General features: G+C 33.4%; 2 protein-coding genes across 2 annotated transcripts; one reads left to right on the top strand and one right to left on the bottom strand.

The window, feature by feature from the left end:
- Positions 1-1,109: 1,109 nt before the first annotated feature.
- LOC133185445 (uncharacterized) lies at positions 1,110-6,371 on the top strand. Its single transcript, XM_061320645.1, has 8 exons — positions 1,110-1,384; positions 1,530-1,577; positions 1,885-1,961; positions 2,876-2,930; positions 3,477-3,657; positions 3,993-4,099; positions 5,118-5,225; positions 5,939-6,371. Exons 1-8 carry the CDS (start codon positions 1,220-1,222, stop codon positions 5,975-5,977), a joined length of 780 nt encoding a protein of 259 aa, XP_061176629.1. The 5' UTR covers positions 1,110-1,219; the 3' UTR covers positions 5,978-6,371.
- A 5,582-nt stretch (positions 6,372-11,953) lies between these two features.
- Positions 11,954-17,631, bottom strand: LOC133185443 (uncharacterized). Its single transcript, XM_061320643.1, has 8 exons — positions 17,170-17,631; positions 16,014-16,267; positions 15,633-15,779; positions 15,309-15,532; positions 14,099-14,308; positions 13,764-13,938; positions 12,838-12,983; positions 11,954-12,580 (listed from the first exon to the last, which is right to left on the bottom strand). Exons 1-8 carry the CDS (start codon positions 17,453-17,455, stop codon positions 12,283-12,285), a joined length of 1,740 nt encoding a protein of 579 aa, XP_061176627.1. The 5' UTR covers positions 17,456-17,631; the 3' UTR covers positions 11,954-12,282.
- Positions 17,632-19,974: the final 2,343 nt, after the last annotated feature.

Here is a 19,974-nt window from a genome sequence, read left to right as displayed (position 1 = left end):
CTAAACTTCTTCATTTCCGTAGCAAATACTGATACCCAGTCTACGTGATCTAAGCGTCTCTAGCAAACGGTGCACACACCTGTGCTTGCAAGACCAAATAACCTAGGTCTACACGTGCGAAGATCCTTTCAGACGAGCTCGGAACATTACGTTGCTTTGCCGAGAGGTTACGATTGCAGGTATTTAACCATAATAACCATTCCGTTATTCATTAAAAGAGAGAAAAAAACACACAGTTAATGATTAACATATCCATTCAAAAGAAATTATAAGGCAATGAACGAACAATAATAATGACAGTAATATAACTGGTGAAAAGATTTATCATTATCAATCGAAGTATGACCTATATATTTTCGGGAAAAAGACTGAGGAGGCAGCGAGCGTAGGAATATGAAAACTTTTTATTTGCTTTTCCGGGGAAAAGATGATTTTCTTTAAATCTTTTTACGTTAATTTTGTTTTCTTTAACGTATTAAATATACATCATTATTGTTAACATTTGTTGTAATCTTGTATCTACTGATCATGAATGGAACTATTTTCGTCGGAGCAATTGTGTGAAGAGTACCTGACTTTAGTAATATATCTTGAATAGATAATATGCACTGATCGAATATATTAAAAAAGAGAGAAAACACACACACACAGTTAATGATTAACATTCTAACTCAAAAGAAAATATACGGCAATTAACGAACAATAATCATGACAGTAATATAATTGGTGAAAAGATTTATCATTATCAATCGAAGTGTGACCTATATATTTTCGTGAAAAAGACTGAGGAGGCAGAGAGCGTAGGAATATGAAAACTTTTTATTTGCTTTTCTGGGGGAAAAGTGATTTTCTTAAAATCTTTTAACGTTAATTTTGTTTTCTTTAACGTATTAAATATACATGATTATTCTTAATATTTGTTGTAATGTTTTATCTACTGATCATGAATGGAACTATTTTCGTCAGAGCAATTGTGTGAAGAGTACCTGACTTTAGTAATATATCTTGAATAGATAATATGCACTGATCGAATATATTAAAAAAAAAATTCGCACGAAACAGTTTAGCCTCGAGTTGTCTAGCCTCCATTAGCCATTGTCGATTGTGATAAAAAAAAGTTTCAAATTGAAATTGGCAATGATGTCATACCTGCATATTTATCCTGACACTTAAGGCAGTGTAAATTTCATTATTTTCTCACTCTTCACGGAAATATAAAATGAATAAACAGGCACAGGCCCCTTCGAAAAAATCAGAGGGCGACAAAGTGAAAGTAGAAGATGCAGCGGCAGAAAGTCCGGTTGTCTACATATTGAGAGATATAGAACAAGGAATGGTCAATGCATGGAAGTCTGTTTTCCCTAACTCATATAGAAATGTTCAAGTTAGTTAGTAAGCTGTGACTCTGTTGATTTGATGTTATTCATCAAATATTATCAAATATCCCCGATACAATATTTTCACACTTAATCAGATTTAGTACTTAAGATTTTGTATGCATTCAATATTAAATATTTTCTTGATAACAGATTTCCTGTGGTGATATATTTCATGAGGCCTCAGCTGCTCATGCCATAGTAAGTATAATCTCTATGTAGGTTAACCACCCAAAAAGCAATAAACCAATAGTGATAACGTTGACTTATTTAAATGTCTTGATAAAAAGAATCTCAGACATGTACAACACAACAGTCATACATGGAGTCAGAGGTTGAGCCTGGCCCAGGCATTTGTTCCATATATAGGTCACCCCCTCCTTTTTCTTTCCAAACAAGAAAGGAGAGATGACCCATATACAGCAATTCCTATGGGATGAACTTAATAACAATACAATATTTCAAAATTATTATAATATTTTGTTTCATCCTATCATATAAACTTCAGGTTTCCCCTGCTAACAGTTTTGGTTTTATGGATGGAGGAATTGACATGGTGTACTCCAGACACTTTGGATGGCAAATGTAAGTCATTAATATATATATATATATATATATATATATATATATATATATATATATATATATATATATATATATATATATATATATTGCTTAATTATTAAGCTTATTAGAAACTTAAATCTGTTTGATTTTAATTTTTTGTGAGAAGATATTGTAAGGCCATTCCAAGTTTTTTCTCTGTTTAGCGTCCACCCATCTTTCAAAAACCTACCTACCTATTCGCAAAAAACACAAAAACCAAAAAATAAAACACAGACTTTATATAGTCATAAAAATGGCGTCACTCAAAGGATTTGATTTCATTAATCTATTTTTCTCATAGAAAAAACCTATTCTTCAGCAAAATCAAGGTATTCAATGCTTACAATATTTCTAATATGACATGTTATAGACAAATATTTTGAGAAATTGACAGAATTCAGTGATTTTGACCAGAATATTCAATTTGAGGACTCATGACTTTGTTTGTTTTTTGTGAGATGGGGTGTAACAAACCAAGGCGCACGCAGATGTTAAACATAGAAAAACCTTGGAATGGCCTAATTAAGTGTATGCATCAGTTAAAGAGAAAACATTGAGACAATTAATGGGAACCCTGAACCTTCCACTCACTGTGCAGTGTTTTTTTTTTTTCAATTGTGCAGCAAATCATTTGGTGACCATGGGGACTGAGCTTGCCAGATTTAATATAAAATTCCATTTAAAAATTGATTAAGTTGTTTAAAAGTATTTTCCTCTGGGTTGAACTTTTTTCAAAATATAATTTTGTTGTTTTATGAGAAATCAAAGAAGATAAAAACTGCAGTTTTAATTTTCAACATCAGAAGTATATCTATGTCTAATATCTATTCTCCCTTAATCGAAATCACATTCAGATTATTTCTGTTATCAATTATAATTTTTGTAATTCACAGGCAGGAACGCTTACAGAAAGTAATTCGAGAAGAACTTGATGGAGAAATTTTGGTTGTGAGTTTGTTATTTTATGAGTTGTCCTATGTGTGCAAGATATTTATGTATTTTAGGGGAAAAAAAATCTCTAAGTCTTGAAAAACTTAAAAAATGATTAATATAATCACACAAAAATAAGGTGAATCTCATTATGTTTGATATATGATAAGTAATAGTTATAAGTTTATGTGGCAATTTTGGTCCCCCCAGTCAGAAAAGTCGAGATTTTGATGTTTTGTTTTGCTTGTGCTATGTCAAAAGTAAATGATGGGTTTTGACACTTAGCACACTCTCCTTACAGTTATACACTCTATATAATGTAAAAAAAAATAATGCAGTATAAAAACGTAACAAATACATGTATGTTGAAATGAATAAATGAATATTGAAATCATATTTTTTCACGGGATGCATCACAAATAACTAAATGTTACCTGAATATGCCTAATCATGGATATAACAATAATATTCAGGATATCAAGGTTTCCATATCTTCACATCTCAGTTGGACAGGTGTTGTCCTGTAATAAAAAAGAGTCATCTCCTATTTTGTTTTGATTTAAGGGACAAGCTGTAATTATCCCAGCCTATGATGAGCAGGTGCCCCCTAAAGAGGAGGATTTGAAGGGTTGTAATGAGGAAACCCCCATCAAGTACCTAATATCAGCACCTACCATGAGGGTACCTCAGAGTGTGGAAAACACAGTTAATGCTTATTTGGCATTAAGAGCTGTCATATTAGCTGGTAATTAATGTACATTATCTTGATTTTACTCAACTGGTCTGTACTTACATGTAAATGAAAGAGTCTGAACTCTTTTTCTTAGCAACAGCAGATAGTTGTAAAGTAGGAATAAAGAACAATGAGACAGGTGATTACAATTACAATATCTGTGATGGTATGTTGAGAGTTAGAGACTCCTTTGTTTTGTTTTGAACATATTTTATTAACAATCAAAAGGATCAGACACTTCTATCAACGTCCTAGTTCCTCTCCTTTGTGTTTGCTGATTCAGATTAGGGGAAATAATAATGAGGAATCTATAGTATTTGATTTTTTTTATTTATGAAAACTGTTAGTACAGAAACACAACATGAAGAACCCTGGTAACAAGATCAAGAGTGTGCTGTGTCCAGGCCTGGGGACTGCCGTGGGAATGATGGATTATAGACAATGTGCTCAACAGGTGTGTATAAAGGGGGAATACTCTTGACATTTTATCCTTCTGCCTTTCTGCCCTATCAGCTTAATACAAATGAAGAGCAAACTTTGACAGACTGAACAGGAAAGGCCGGGGGGCCAAAGTAAGAAATGTTGAGATACAAACATTATTTTTTTTACAGAGGTGGGAAGGGGTGGGGGAAATATATCATTTTTCCTAGCAGGAGCATGTTTTATAAAAATTCTCTAGTTTTTATGTTAATGTCAAATGTTTTAATTCATTTTTTTAAAAATTAAATAGAAAGAGTAGATTTATCTAGCACCTCCTTTAATAATTCCATTGCTGTGAAGAAAAAAAGCTGCCTCTATGTATCAGTATGTTGATACAGTAGAACTTATATAAACTGGACACCATTGCTTCCAAAGAAATTGGCCAGATTTGACAACATTTCAGATTAGTAACATTTTTTAACAATTGAATTTAACTGAAAGGGACTTAAAGTTTACACCTTATGAGACAAGACTTCAGAATACAAAGCATCTGAATTAGATAAGTTTCACTGTATATTGCAATTTTAACTGACCAAGCAGCAATACTTAGATGACTACTAGTATTGCGTTATACATATACACTGTATCAACATATTTTGTGAGGGTGCATATTTGAAATGATATGAGTCATTGTGGATAACCATATTTAATGTGCACTAAAGTCTTTTTATAAGAATCTCTGAATGAAAATTAATCAAATGCTAATTATATAAGTTTGCTTTTCCAAAAGGAAATTATCAGAGAGTGAAAAATTTTATGAACCATGCAGTTCCTTACATTTTTGAGAACATCTTAAGGAATTTTTTGAGAAACTCTCTGTTTAAATTGTCATGCAGACTGTCATAACATCCTTATATTTTTGAGAACATCTTAAGCAATTTTTTGAGAAACTCTCTGTTTAAATTGTCATGCAGACTGTCATGTTTGAAAGTTTAAAATTTTTTTAAATAAAATGATTGATGACCTTGAACTGCAATGGCTACTTTTGACAGATGCGACTGGCTTATGAGACTTATGAACTGAAGCTACCAGAACACAGATTTAGGGTGTGTCCAGAAAGTCTGTGGTCCATGAACATTGATCATGCAAAGATGATGGAAGTAAGTCAACTTGTATCTTGACTTAATCAGCTAAGAACTATTACATGTACTTATTTATTTCTTTTGCTTAAACAACTGACAAGCTTACATATTACTGAATCTCTTAGTAATGTGAAATATTATTATTTATTGTTATTGGAGAGTGAAAAATGTGATGAACCAGACCAGGATTTGAACCCTGGTCCCCTGAATCCTTAGTCAGGTCCTCTACCAACTGAGCTATTTGGCCACTGGCCATCAAACCTGTCTGATCACCATACACCTCCCTCCTTAAAGGTCTTCCCCCCAAAAGACATCAACCTGGACCTTCCCTGGCAGGTCTTTCACATGTCACTTCCAGGGTGTGGCCTGGCACCAAATGTAACTGGTGAGGGAGAAAATTGCAACAAACAAGACCAGGATTCGAAGCCAGGTCCCCTGCCCTGAATCACTAGTCAGGTGCTCTAACCACTGAGCTACCCAGGCTGAAATCCATGTTCCATATAGCCCAAATTACTATTTTTCTGTCTGTATAATGAAAATTGTACATATTTGTGAACCATTCTGATTAAAATCAATTATTTTTTTAAAATCTGATCCAATGCTGCTGCTCTTTATGTTAGAAGCTAGATGGTACAAAAATACACTAAAAGTGGGGAAGTACCCAACAAGGCTTGTTTTTCAATAAGGTAGCTTATTTAATTTAAATTAATTTTTGTAATTTTAATTAATAGGTTGCAGATGATCAGGATGGTGCAACATTGCTGGACTGACAATATGGAACAGCTGCAGAGAGTTCAACTTACAGCTTTATCAACTTGTTCACCTGAATGTTACCAAACTTCTACATTATATTTAATGCTTAATATTACGACCTAATCAGCAATGTATTGACGTTTTGAACTTTTCATAACTGTCTGAACAGCCAATATGGCTGAAAGTTCTAACAGTAAACAGTAAATATACATATGGTATATACATATAAATCTTTTCAAGATAAGTACATAATGAGGTAATATTTATTTTCAGAAAAACATTATTTAAGCTACCATTTTATATATATTTATATACACATGCATTAATGTTGAAAAGCAGCAATTTTCTTTTTTTGATACAGTGTATTTGATGTTTTTTTTCCTTCTTATGCAATTCATGAATTGTTTGTTATATATTCTCTTCATTTTTTTTTAAATTATAATATATGTACTTGCATCTTGAAATGACAAAATTTTACATGCTTAGAAGTAAAATTTTTTTAAGAAAATGGTATGGTATGATTATTTTTGAAATTGATAAACACAAATGAAGCATTGACTTACCTCGCATACAGCCCCCTCCCCCTTTATTCTGGTTTTGTTTTGTTTTGTTTTGTTTGTTTTTAGCTCTACTGGTCAGAGACCAGAAGAGCTTATGCGATAGTAAGGTGTCCATCGTCCGTCTGTCTGTCCGTCTGTCTGTCTGTCTGTCCGTCCGTCTGTAAACAATTTTTCAAAATGCTACTCCTCCTACAGTTTTGGTCTGATTTCAGTATAACTTGGCACACAAGTAGACTACACTAAGATACATAATTCTGTATATCGGTTTTTGATTTCAATGAACAGTGTTGCCATGGTTACTAAAAATAGAAATTTCTGTGAAAAACATTCAAAATGCTACTCCTCCTACAGTTTTGGTCTGATTTCAATATAACTTGGCACACAAGTAGACTACACTAAGATACATAATTCAGTGTATCGGTTTTTGATTTCGATGAACGGTGTTGCCATGGTTACTAAAAATAGAAATTTCTGTGAAAAACATTCAAAATGCTACTCCTCCTACAGTTTTGATCTGATTTCAATATAACTTGGCGCGCAAGTAGACTATACTAAGATACATAATTCTGTGTATCGGTTTTTGATTTCAATGAATGGTGTTGCCATGGTTACTAAAAATAGACATTTCTGTGAAATACTTTCAAAATGCTACTCCTCCTACAGTTTTGATCTGATTTCAATATAACTTGGCACACAAGTAGACTACACTAAGATACATAATTCAGTGTATCGGTTTTTGATTTCGATGAACGGTGTTGCTATGGTTACTAAAAATAGAAATTTCTGTGAAAAACATTCAAAATGCTACTCCTCCTACAGTTTTGATCTGATTTCAATATAACTTGGCGCGCAAGTAGACTATACTAAGATACATAATTCTGTGTATCGGTTTTTGATTTCAATGAACGGTGTTGCCATGGTTACTAAAAATAGACATTTCTGTGAAATACTTTCAAAATGCTACTCCTCCTACAGTTTTTATCTGATTTCAATATAACTTGGCACACAAGTAGACTATACTAAGATGCATAATTCTGTATATCGGTTTTTGATTTCAATGAACGGTGTTGCCATGGTTACTAAAAATAGAAATTTCTGTGAAATACTTTCAAAATGCTACTCCTCTTACAGTTTTGGTCTGATTTCAGTATAACTTGGCAAACTTGTAGACTACACTAAGATACATAATTCTTTATATTGGTTTTCTGATTTCGATGAACATTGTTGCCATGGTTACTAAAAAATAGAAATTTCCTTGAAATACCTTCAAAATGCTACCCCTACAGTTTTGGTCTGATTTTAGTATTACTTAGCTCACAAGTAAACTACACTAAGATACATTATTTTCTGTACCAGTTTCGGATTTCGATGAACAGTGTTGCCATGGTTACTAAAGATAGAAATTTCCTTGAAATACCTTCAAAATGCTACTCCTCCTACAGTTTTGGTCTAATTTTAGTATAACTTAGCACACAATTAGACTACACTAAGATACATAATTCTTTGTACCAGTTTTGGATTTCAATGAACGGTGTTGCCATGGTTACTAAAAGTAGAAATTTTCTTGAAATACTTTCAAAACGCTACTCCTCCTACACTTTTTGTCTGATTTCAGTATAATGTGGCATACGAGTAGACTACAGAGATACATAATTGGTGTTATTGTTTTTTGATTTTGTTGAATGATGTTGCCATGGTTACTTAAATCAAAATTTCTGTAAAATTGTTTTAAAAGGCTACTCCTCCTACAGTTTTAGTCTGATATAATAATAAATCTTGCCACAAAAGAGACTAAACCAAGGATCATTATTCTGTTTATTGCTGTTGCAAAGTTTCAAGTCAAAGTGCTACTTTTATCTTCCTTTATAAATACAACCAGTAGAGCTACAGTCTCGTCAGAGACTTCTGGTTTGTTTTTACATTATCGTTATTATGCTTTATAAAGGTGAAAGAGTAACAAATTCTAAACTACCTCAGTGGACTGAAGTCCTGTGCTAAGAATTCTCACTTTGCTATATTTGATAATTCAGAAAATAATCAGTAATCATTATTATGTTTAATCATCTTATAGGGAAAATTATCAAATCTCAAATATATTTTCAGAAAACATAAATTAAAGCACCCGGTTTGCATTTTCCAACTGAAAATTGTTTAACAAATAAATTTTATGATAAAAACTATACTTACCCAGACATTTGGAGAAAATTGTTTTTTTGGGGGGTGGGGGGGTGTTTTTATTTACTTAAACAGTATATTTTTTCCTTCTAATTTTTACATCAATTGTTATACAATTCATAGTGTAAAAAGCTTGTGCTACAATTGCAAGACATCACAGATCACTTTTAATTTTATATCATGCTAATAAACATTGGTATCTAAGGCTAGATTAAAGGAAATTCGATTTCTCTGAAAATGTTTTTATTTTTTTTTTTTTTTTAATAATTTTATAGGGTACAAATGTTAACTTTTTACAAGACTGTTTCCAAGACTTTAAAGAACCTTGAATCATGTTGAGATGCATGAAATGAATATTGTTGCACAAAAAGATTTCAATTTCAAGCTTCATTTAAATAATTATTAATTATATTAAATATTAATTATATTTAAATAATAATTTAAGAGTTCTTGTTCCTGACTGAGGAGCAGATATCCTAAGGTCATACAATTACCTATTGATAATTCTTCAAGATAGTCTTAATTTAAGATCATAGTACTATCACATGTTCTTCAGAATACATTATCAGGGGCTTTAAATATGAGTATATATCAAATTATGAAAATTCTTGTGTTATTATACCCCACGTAACTAGTTGCGGGGGGTATAATGTTTTGACCCGTCCATCAGTCAGTCCTGTTTTTTTGTCAGCGCAACTCCTCCTAAACCGCTGCACAGAATTTCGTCAAACTTTGCAGATATTTAGGACACAATGTGAAGATGTGCATATTACCAGGAAATTCCGATTCCTTTATTTTTTTGGGAATTTCGGCACTTTTCAACTTAGATTTTTGGCCATATCTTGAATATAGAGATGTACAGTTTGTCAGCGCAACTCCTCCTAAACCGCTGCACAGAATTTCATCAAACTGCAGATAATTAGGACACAATGTGTAGATGTGCATATTACCAGGAAATTCTGATTTCTTTATTTTTTCTGGGAAATTCTGCACTTTTCAACTTAGATTTTTGGCCATATCTTGAATATAGAGATGAACAGTTTGTCAGCGCAACTCCTCCTAAACCGCTGCACAGAATTTCGTCAAACTTTGCAGATATTTAGGACACGATGTGTAGATGTGCATATTACCAGGAAATTCCGATTCCTTTATTTTTCTGGGAATCTCGGCACTTTTCAACTTAGATTTTTGGCCATATCTTGAATATAGAGATGAACAGTTTGTCAGCGCAACTCCTCCTAAACCGCTGCACAGAATTTCGTCAAACTTTGCAGATATTTAGGACACGATGTGTAGATGTGCATATTACCAGGAAATTCCGATTCCTTTATTTTTCTGGGAATCTCGGCACTTTTCAACTTAGATTTTTGGCCATATCTTGAATATAGATATGAACAGTTTGTCAGAGCAACTCCTCTTAAACTGCCGCACAGAATTTCATCAAACTTTGCAGATTTTTAGGACACAGTGTGTAGATGTGCATATTACCAGGAAATTCTGATTCCATTATTTTTGCCCTAAGAGTTTTGCCTATTATTGAAGAAACTTTCCAGCTAGGTAATAAGGAAATCCACTAGAATCAGCCTTTTATAATGACATTTTATGTGAAATATTTTATGACCTTAAAAGACCCCTATCGATTTTGAGATCAAAATATTAATGATTTAACACACACACAAAATCTTGAATCTTGGATAGTTCCCCCCCTTCAAATTGGTGCTTTGCCTTAAATAATTTCGTAAGTACAGTATATAAACAAATTCATATGACTACATCATAATTTTGTTTCCATCAATTATTTAAATGTGTAAGTTGTCATGTGTTGGAAATTGACTTACACTCATTAACAAATCGAAATCATAGAGGAATTTAAATAACAGTTTGTCAGCATAACTCCTGCACTGAGTTTCATGAAACTTTGTAGGTATTTCAGACATAATGTATATATTTGTATATTACCAAGAAATTTTGATTCCATTATTTATCTAGAAACTTCAGCCCAATTAAATTTGCAACATACAATGATTTGAATGTCCTTATATGCAGGAAGTTTTGATGTGATGATTTTTTGCAAGTAATGCCCCTTTTTGAATTATACTGTGTATTTAAACTGCACTGTGCCATTCAGTATGTGTTGCATTGTCGAGTTTTGGGGGAGCGTGGGGTATGTGAGCTTGCTCACTTTTTCTTTCATTCTAATCAGAAATATGTACAACAAAGGACTATATTCGGTTATGACCAATACTTGCCCCCAAAATTAAACTTTGACGGAGAAATATATAATTATGTTCTAGAACAGGGAGATATCTGCAGACTTCAAAGCACTGAATATTTTCATAAGCCATGACTTCATATGTTTGATATGACGTCAGGAAAATGACGTAAATTCAAAATTTCCATGATTTCTACAGAAAAAGGTGTATATTACGTCGATATTTTGAGTAAAAGTCACTGAGCCCAGGTCTGCTCAAGCTCAATATTTTGATATAATGTGTAAAATGATAATATCAATGAAATATGTAGATATTGTTCTGGAGCAAGCCTGCGCTCTATAAATTTTATAGTAAAAAGTGAACAAAATTTGTCCATTTTCCCTCTTTCTGAAAAAAATAATACAAAATCCGAATAGTTTGTGACGTCATAGAAAAAAAATTGTCAATAACCTTCTTTGAAACTATAATATTTTTTGTTGATTTAAATTTCTCATTCAATATATACAATTCAGCATATTTCAAGAAATTTTCAAAATATGACTTTTGTGGGGGCAAAAATATGCATAAACCGCATATAGTTCTTACAAAACAGATACATGTGTACTTTTCACTGTTATTTCCTCAAAATTTCTTTAAGGTGTACAGCATCATGGGGGCCGGATTATAAAAGTCACAAAAAGGTCCTTCAGTTATTGGAACTCTTCATTTAGACAGGGACTTGGGAAAAAAGTTCAAAACCAAGTTGTGTACATGTTTATCCTTTATTTGGGGTCTGGGTGGTTTCAACATAAAACTATGACTCCCACTTTCCATGTTTTTTAAACGTGAGAGAACTAGTCTCAGGTTTATGACCTTTTCTGTGTTGGAAGCAACAAATCACAATCTAAAGCCATGTGTTTCAAGTGAAAATTAAGTCTCAGTGGAAAAGTCTCCAGACCCAAAGAATGTCGTGTTGGAGAAAAATTACCAGCATTTTACTCTGCACAGTTTTATAGAGAAATCATATTCCTTATTCATAATAAAGAATTGCAACTGTTGCAAGGGTTTATTGCATCAGCACTCACTGTACTGACAATTTACAAAATGTAAATCATACACATATCATGACCAAAAGTAAAATACAGGTATTCAATAAAATCATTACATAATGAGTATCATACAAAAACATGTAACATCCTATAAAACAGCCAATAAGAAATGAAGTACATAATCAGTTAAATAAGTACATGTACTATTTACGGTTTATCACAAAACACATTAAAACCTTATGTCAAACAAGTTCATTCTGTAAGATAGTTACATGTATATCACAGATACTTCACATTATTCTGCTACACTCTGTCACGTTATTGCACGTCAAATATAGCATTGTCCCTAACTGGTTTTCAGCTCCTTGAACACCTTGGACACGCCTTCGGTCTTAATTCTCTCCTCTGTAGTCTTAATCTGGTCCTCGAATGTCTGAGTTTCTGCAGACAGCAATCCAAACAACTTGTCTAGTTTTGTCAGATCTGGTTGTGATCGGTGGAACACGAACTGCATGACTTCAGTTCCTTCGGCTTTGAACTGGCTGACCATCTGACCCTTAGCGTGCTGCCTTTGCAGGAAGGATACAAATACCAGCTTGGCTGGGTAAACTTCCTCGCAGTACTTGGTGTACAACTCTTTGAATCTGCGAACATATAAAATTAGATTGAGCATAAAAATGCATGAACTATTTGTTGCTGTGTCTTGACACATGTATTGATCATTGTTGATAGACATCTTAACAGATTTATTATCCCATCAAGAAAATGACAAAAAAAGTTCATAATTTTTATTTAAGCAATACACAATATATATATATATATATATATATATATATATATATATATATATATATATATATATATATATATATATATACATATATATATATACATATATCACCTGAAGTTTTTGAATTTGAGAATCTCTTCTTCGTCGGTGACCATGATCAGTGTCTTCAAGACCTCTTTCCGTTCATAAAAAGGATACAAACTGGCGGCATTTGCTGTGTATCCTGAAGCAGGGGTGTTCAAAGCTAGTTGTAACACCTAATGTAAAAAAAATACATGTACTAGTACCAATATTTAGGACATGTGCAACATAGTTTTGAACTTTTTCTTATTCCCTGCATAATTTATAAGTTCCAATAATTGGAGGACCTTTGTACTATTTTATCATGCCTGGTAATGCTGTACACCTTTCTGAATCATATTTTGAGGAAATATCAGCTGAAAAGAATTTTTTCTTAATTTTTCTTAAAAAATTACAAGGATTTACATCATTTGGTATCTGTTCAAAACTCCTGGTAATGTGTGCTGATTTTTTTTCTAAGAACATCCGATGGTGTTATGATTTTAAGTTAAGAATATCTTCGAAAATTATCAGTAGGAAAGGTACATTGTAAAATTCAAGTACATGTACATTGTGTACGACCTTAATGAGTTGTATTTTTGAGATATGATGTACATAAAATGAAACAATATTTAATGGAAAATAGTCTACTAAGCTATTATCCACTTTCAAAAGTATAGAAATTGTTTGAACCATGTCAGAAATTTCTACAGGGGATGCTTACTCCTCCATGGCACCTGATCCCACCTGAGATGTTAAAAGAGGTCCGTGTTTGCTCTGCTCCAAATTTGTATTGTTTCAATTGACTTTTGAGCTTGAGTACTGTTCGTTGTCTTCATATTTCATCTACTTTAAATTTTTGCAAACTTTCCAATGCACTCAAAGCTAAACACACATCAAAAAGCAATATAGGACATTGATACTTTTAATTTAAAAAAAGAATGAAATTGGCAAGTTTCTAAATACAAAAAACAAACCTCCTCCACATTTGTCGGTACTTTCTCTGGCTCTTTGTGAGTACCGTTGAAGAAGGAGAGTTTAGCTGAAGTTATGGCTGTCAGAATTCCCGCAATGATGGTGCTGGTTTTTACTGCCACGGACATGGATGAGGAAGCATCACCCATCACCAGGACTGGGGACTCAAGGGGAAGCCTATAAAATATATATATTAATCTCTCTTTTTTGCAGAGGAAAAAATTGCATGTTCACAAAACAGAATACAAGATATTAAACAGAAGGTTTTTAAAACATTATACTTGAATTTATCACCAGAATTCTCTTTTGAACATCTGTATGGTAACTGAGGGCATACTTGATTTGTTTAAGTCTGTCCTCAGCAATCCTTAGAAGGTCTCTGTAGAACTTAGCCTTCCTGTCCTCGTCAGAGCTGCCATCAAACAGCCTTTTGAATACTAGCAGTCTTTCCAGGAGTTTACCAATTGGTAGGGTCACAGGGTCACCATTCTCTAACCTCCTCTGTATTGCATCGTCTACTTCCTTGCATGCCAGTTCCTCATACCACCTATAACGCATTGTTAAATAAAATTGAGCAATCACAGAGTTTTTTGTTTGTATGTTGTTTAATGTCCCTCTTGAGATTTTTCACTCATATGGAGACCCCACCACTTGCCGGTGGAGAGCTGCAAATTTTTGTCCTATACTCGGCACTTACAGCCATTGAGCAGTGAGGGATCTTTTTCGTGCCAGCACCTACTGCGATACGGGACCTCAGTTTATACGGTCTCATTCGAAGGACCGGTCTCCACGTTCCACAGTCAAACCCGCGACCTAAGGATCAACTCCTTACTCCGCTCTAACCACTGCGCCACATGGGCGATCAATCACAGAGTAATAATAAACATTTTCCATCAAATTGGTTTTAAAAATAAAATTGACTAAGAAATGATTAAAGGATTTTGTTTACTAATTTATTTAATCTATAAATTAGGTAAAAGCATAATTATCATCACTTCACTAATCATCTGACTAGTGACTATTTCTATAATTCCACTCAAGTTTCACTTTTTGTGGCCCAGTGGTTATTGAGAAGAACGTTTTTTTTAAAAAGATTTTTCCTATATATATTAATGAAAAAAGTACTAGTAGATTCCCTAATGTGGCCCCACCCTTCCCCAAGGGGTCATGATTTGAACAAACTTAGAATCTGCACTACAGTGTACCCCAGGATGCTTCCACATTAGTTTCAGCTTTTCTGGCCCAGTGGTTCTTGGGAAGAAAATTTTTTTAATGACCCAATCCTATTTTTGTCTTTTCTTGATGATCTCACCTTGGAAGGGTGCTTGGCCCTTTATTTTAACAATTTAAACTACCCTTTACCTAAGGATGCTTTGAACCAATTTTGGTTACAATTGGCCCAGTGGTTCTAGAGAAGTTGAAAATGTGAAAAGTTTAAGACGGACAACGGGTGATCAGAAAAGCTCACTTGAACTTTCAGCTCAGGTGAGCTTAAAATGGTGAATTTTGTGTAAAATTTGACAATATTCTGAAAATGATGAACTAACCAGAGGATGGTATCCAGTTTGTCCTCACGGTCTGCTATGTGGCCTTTGGAGGCGTTGGTCAGCTTATCTTTATGTGATTTCACTGACAGATATGGAATTGACAGGTCCTCGAGCATTTCATTCACATTCTCCGCTGTCATTGTCACCATACGACCGACAGTCGTCTCAGGTGGTGCCCCCTGTCCATAGCAGTAAGGAAGGAACCACTCTAGTGAGGGAAAATCCTACAGAAAGAGATAGAGTACAACATTGAAAAGATTACCCAGTCTTTTATAATGGTTTACAGAGGGAAAAAATTCAAGAAAGACTGAAAAAAGATAATACCTTCTGTGGATGAAAGTGGCAGATGTCTGCTAGCTTCTTCCATGGGTCTTTGGGAAAATGAATGGCATAAAACTCCAGTTCTTTTGCGGTAAAATGCCGGACCCACCTCCTGATGTGTTTGCAGACAGCACCACTAGCAGATCCATACTGTAGTGTATATATATATATAATTCACAATGTTCAATTGACTCATTGCGTTTTTATACTAGTAAGGAATTTCAACACCTAAGAGTCAAAATATATGTCAAATTGCCAAAACTTTGGGTAATTTCAGTTAAAAATTCATTTAATAATGACGGCTAAAGATCATTGGTCGTATGTCCCAAATTACAGATTTTAATTGAGGGAGGGATGAATATTTCGAAAATAATAGCTACTTACTGGGGATTTCATCCTATTAAGGTTATAGATGTCCGACTTAAGTTTCCCAATCATTTTGGGCTTAACCTTGTTTTTGGACACCTGCAGCATCTTCATCTTTTTTTCCAGCACCCTGGCCTGACGTCCAGCGTCCAGGAGCTGGAGGGCCTTCAAGACTTCATTGAGACCAAAGTTGTCTCTGTTCTGTAGGAAAGACTCGGCCAACTGGAAATCTTTCCTCGCCCATGCTGTGGCAAGTGCTCGAATTCGAGCATCTGAAATATAAAATTGTGTTACACTTATTGATTGTAGCAGGCCCGTAGCGACGGTTTAAAAAGTGGGGGGGGGGGGGGCAACTTCCCAAAAAGTCTGACAATCAAAAAAAAATTTAAAAAAAAAGGTCATTTACTGTCCAAATCCTGGAATTTGACAGTGCTAGACCTTAAACATTAAAAAGTGTGTGGGGGGGGGGGGGCAGCATCTAAAGGAAAATTAACTACTGCAAAATACTACACTCAGAAAAAAGGGGGGCGGCCCCGTGCCTCCCCCCCCCCCCCGCGTTCTACGGGCCTGTGTAGAGCAAGTCCTCTTGAAATTCAACGACACATTACACAATACATAAATAATTGGAAATTAGGTAAAATACAATCGGAGTTTGATTTTTTCCCAATGAACACATTTGGAAGGGGGGGGGGGTGGCATACATCGATTAGTAAGTGTGCATTATCAAAACAAAATTTACTACTTTTCTTTTTCTCATATACTTAACATGTACAGACTATAAACGTATGACCAACGTTAGAATCATGAACCAGTCAGGAATTCTAACAAGTATTAAATATCTTCTTCTTTTTTCCCAATGAACACATTTGGAAGGGGGGGGGGGGTGGCATACATCGATTAGTAAGTGTGCATTATCAAAACAAAATTTACTACTTTTCTTTTTCTCATATACTTAACATGTACAGACTATAAACGTATGACCAACGTTAGAATCATGAACCAGTCAGGAATTCTAACAAGTATTAAATATCTTCTTCTTCTATTAATGTTTTTAAAACCCTACAATTAAAGCACACAACACGACGCCAATTTAACTGTCATATTAAACATTGGTTGATTCTTTTTTAAAATTGGTCTTTTTTTCATTTCAAGTCAAATAAGGATTCAAACTTACTTTGCGCTACTTCAACACCGTTTTCCTGTAATACTGCCATTGCTGCTGAGTACCGCACTCGATTCTCATTCTGTCCGTTGTAATGCTGCTCCACGGTGATGTTAGACGTGAAATATTCCTGAGGGTTTGTCTCTAAGTTCACCTCAACTGGAACCTTCTTTTTTGTGTCGAAATTTGTCGGATTTCTTCTCCCTATTCGTCGCCTACTACCCCCACGGCCACGCCGACCATCTCGGCCGCCACGCCCCCTTCCCCTACCTCGAATATTATTTCGTCCTCTTGTCATTTTTAAGACTATTTAATTTTGGTGTAAGAGAACACCTTGGTGGCCTAGAAAACAGTTGTTCTATAGATGTCGTTTATGCAACGTCGTGTTTCTGTTAACGCATGTTACACGTACACCTGCTATTTACTTACAAAGTATGTCTCAATACACAGCAACATTTTTAAAGGTAACGGGTGGGTTCACCCCGATGACAATAGACAATAATTGATTTCTGATCATGGGTTCCAGAGAGGCGTGAAAGACATACAATTGTAGACAAAGAAAAAGACAGTAATCAATTTAATATGATAAAATAAAATTGCGTAAAAGTAATTAAAATACACACAGCGCAAGTTGTTTTTTTTTTAATTGACTTTAGACATAAACAAACATACATACGCATACACAAACACAGACACACCACGGCTAGAAAGCTTACATACAGAATTTTAGGAATAAACATGAAATATAAAAAAAATATGAATACACAAGATATACTAAAATAATAATATAGATGACATAAATTTATCTATATGTTTATGTTTTCAAATATCTGGTTCCAGTTAATCCATCTTCTTTTATACACATGAAGTTCATTTTTAAATTTATACAATTTTTCTTCAAATTTATAATACACATATAAGTATTTAATGATATTTTGGATAGTTATATTTTGGTTTTTTCTTGATTGTTGAAAAATGTACTGTTTAATAAGTAGCAATATAAGATTAATAATTGTGTCTTCTTTAGAAGAACCAAGTATAACTGTGCATACATCAAATCTTATTATTTTTCCAGTTTTTTCAAATATCCAATCTTCTAAAAGAGACCACAATGGGTTAACTTTAGGACAATAAAAGAAAATATGTACAATTGATTCAACATTTTGCTGACATAAAGAACATAGATTATTTTCTCTCATTTTTGACAAAAACAAATACTTATTTGTACCAAGAATCCTATGTATGATTCTAAAATTAAACCATAAAAGCCTTGTGTCTTTTGTTATTGAATAATATTTTTATGAATTAATTTCCAATTAAAATCCTGCTGTAACTGCAGTTCTTTAGCCCATTTTGATTCACACTTTGGTGAAGTACGTATATACATGTACATATAATGACAAATATGTATCATAAATTGTTTTAGAACCTTTTTTATCTTTATTGATGATTTCCACAAATTTTGGCTGATAAGGTCTTGTGACAGAATTTATACCAACATTTCTAACATTTGGCCAAGAATGCAAAAATTGCCCTTTTTATGCAAGGGACTTTTAAAGAAAATTCTTTAACAAGATCATCAAAGCATATAAAGTTACCATTACTGTCAAATAAATCACCAACTACAATAAATCCCTTTTCATACAATGGCCTTGAAAAAACATACTTATTTTGAGTCATAATTTTATAATTTTATTATTATACCACAGAGGTTCCAACAAAATATCTCCTTGGTTCGAGTTACATGTTATAAGACTTAAGAATTCTGAAAATACATACAGTACTTCTTTCCAAAAGCTATTTTGTGTATTCTTTGCTTAAGCTTTTGAATATTCTGGCCCAAAATGGGACAGGTTTACAATATTACATTTTGTTATTTCAGTGAACAGTGGGATCCAACTAGACTTTGTAAATAGTAATCTTCTGATCCAAGTTAATTTTAAAGATTTAATAAAACAGTCAATATTGGTCATTTTAAGACAACCATTCTTTTTGGAAAGTTGCATTGTTTTTCTTGAGATTTTTTCTGTTTTATTGTTCCATATAAAGTTTTAAAGATGTTTTTCCAAATCTTTAATCCACTTTTTGTTTGGCTTTGGGAGAACAGTAAACAAATGTGTAAGTTTTGATAAAAATAAACTCTTTATTACTGTAACTTTCCCTAATGGAGATATATTTCTTTTTGACCATGATATTGTTTCCTTTTTAATGTTTTGAAAACATTTCTCAAAATTTAGCTGTTCCATATTTTTTAAATCAGCAGTGTATGTAATGCCGAGGACTGTAAACGGTTCCACTGTCCACTGAAGTCCTATTTCATTACATAATGTGTTTCTGGAATTTATTTCAGAACCTATCCATATAGCTTTTGTTTTAGTAATATTTGGTTTAAGTTCTGAAAATTTTGAAAATTGAAGAAGAAGATCTAAAGCACTTTTTAGGCTTTTTTCTGAACCATCTAAAAACATTACTGTGTCATCTGCATATTGAAGTAAACATATTTTTTCCTCACCTATTTTTATTCCCTTTATATTTTAATTTTGTCTAATAATGTATCCCATAATCTCTACACACAGGTTAAATATATATGGAGAGACAGGACAAGTTGTATTTTACTAGAGAAGTAGCTTTGTGGCAACGCACTTTGAAAAAATTACGCACTTTGAAAAAAATTTTCAAAGTGCGTTAATTTTGGGACAAAATCAACGCACTTTGAAAAATTTTTTCAAAGTGCGGTGAATTTGGGACCAAATCAACGCACTTTGAAAAAATTTTTCAAAGTGCGTTAAGAGTGTACATCATAATTTTTAACCATGT

Source organism: Saccostrea echinata, unplaced genomic scaffold (assembly GCF_033153115.1).
Source record: "Saccostrea echinata isolate AGI-Se365-2 ecotype Australia unplaced genomic scaffold, CSIRO_AGI_Sech_v1 ptg000012l, whole genome shotgun sequence".
Lineage (NCBI taxonomy): Eukaryota > Metazoa > Mollusca > Bivalvia > Ostreida > Ostreidae > Saccostrea > Saccostrea echinata.
The sequence above is the reverse complement of the archived record's forward strand: the minus strand, read 5'-3'. Positions and strand labels throughout refer to the sequence as shown.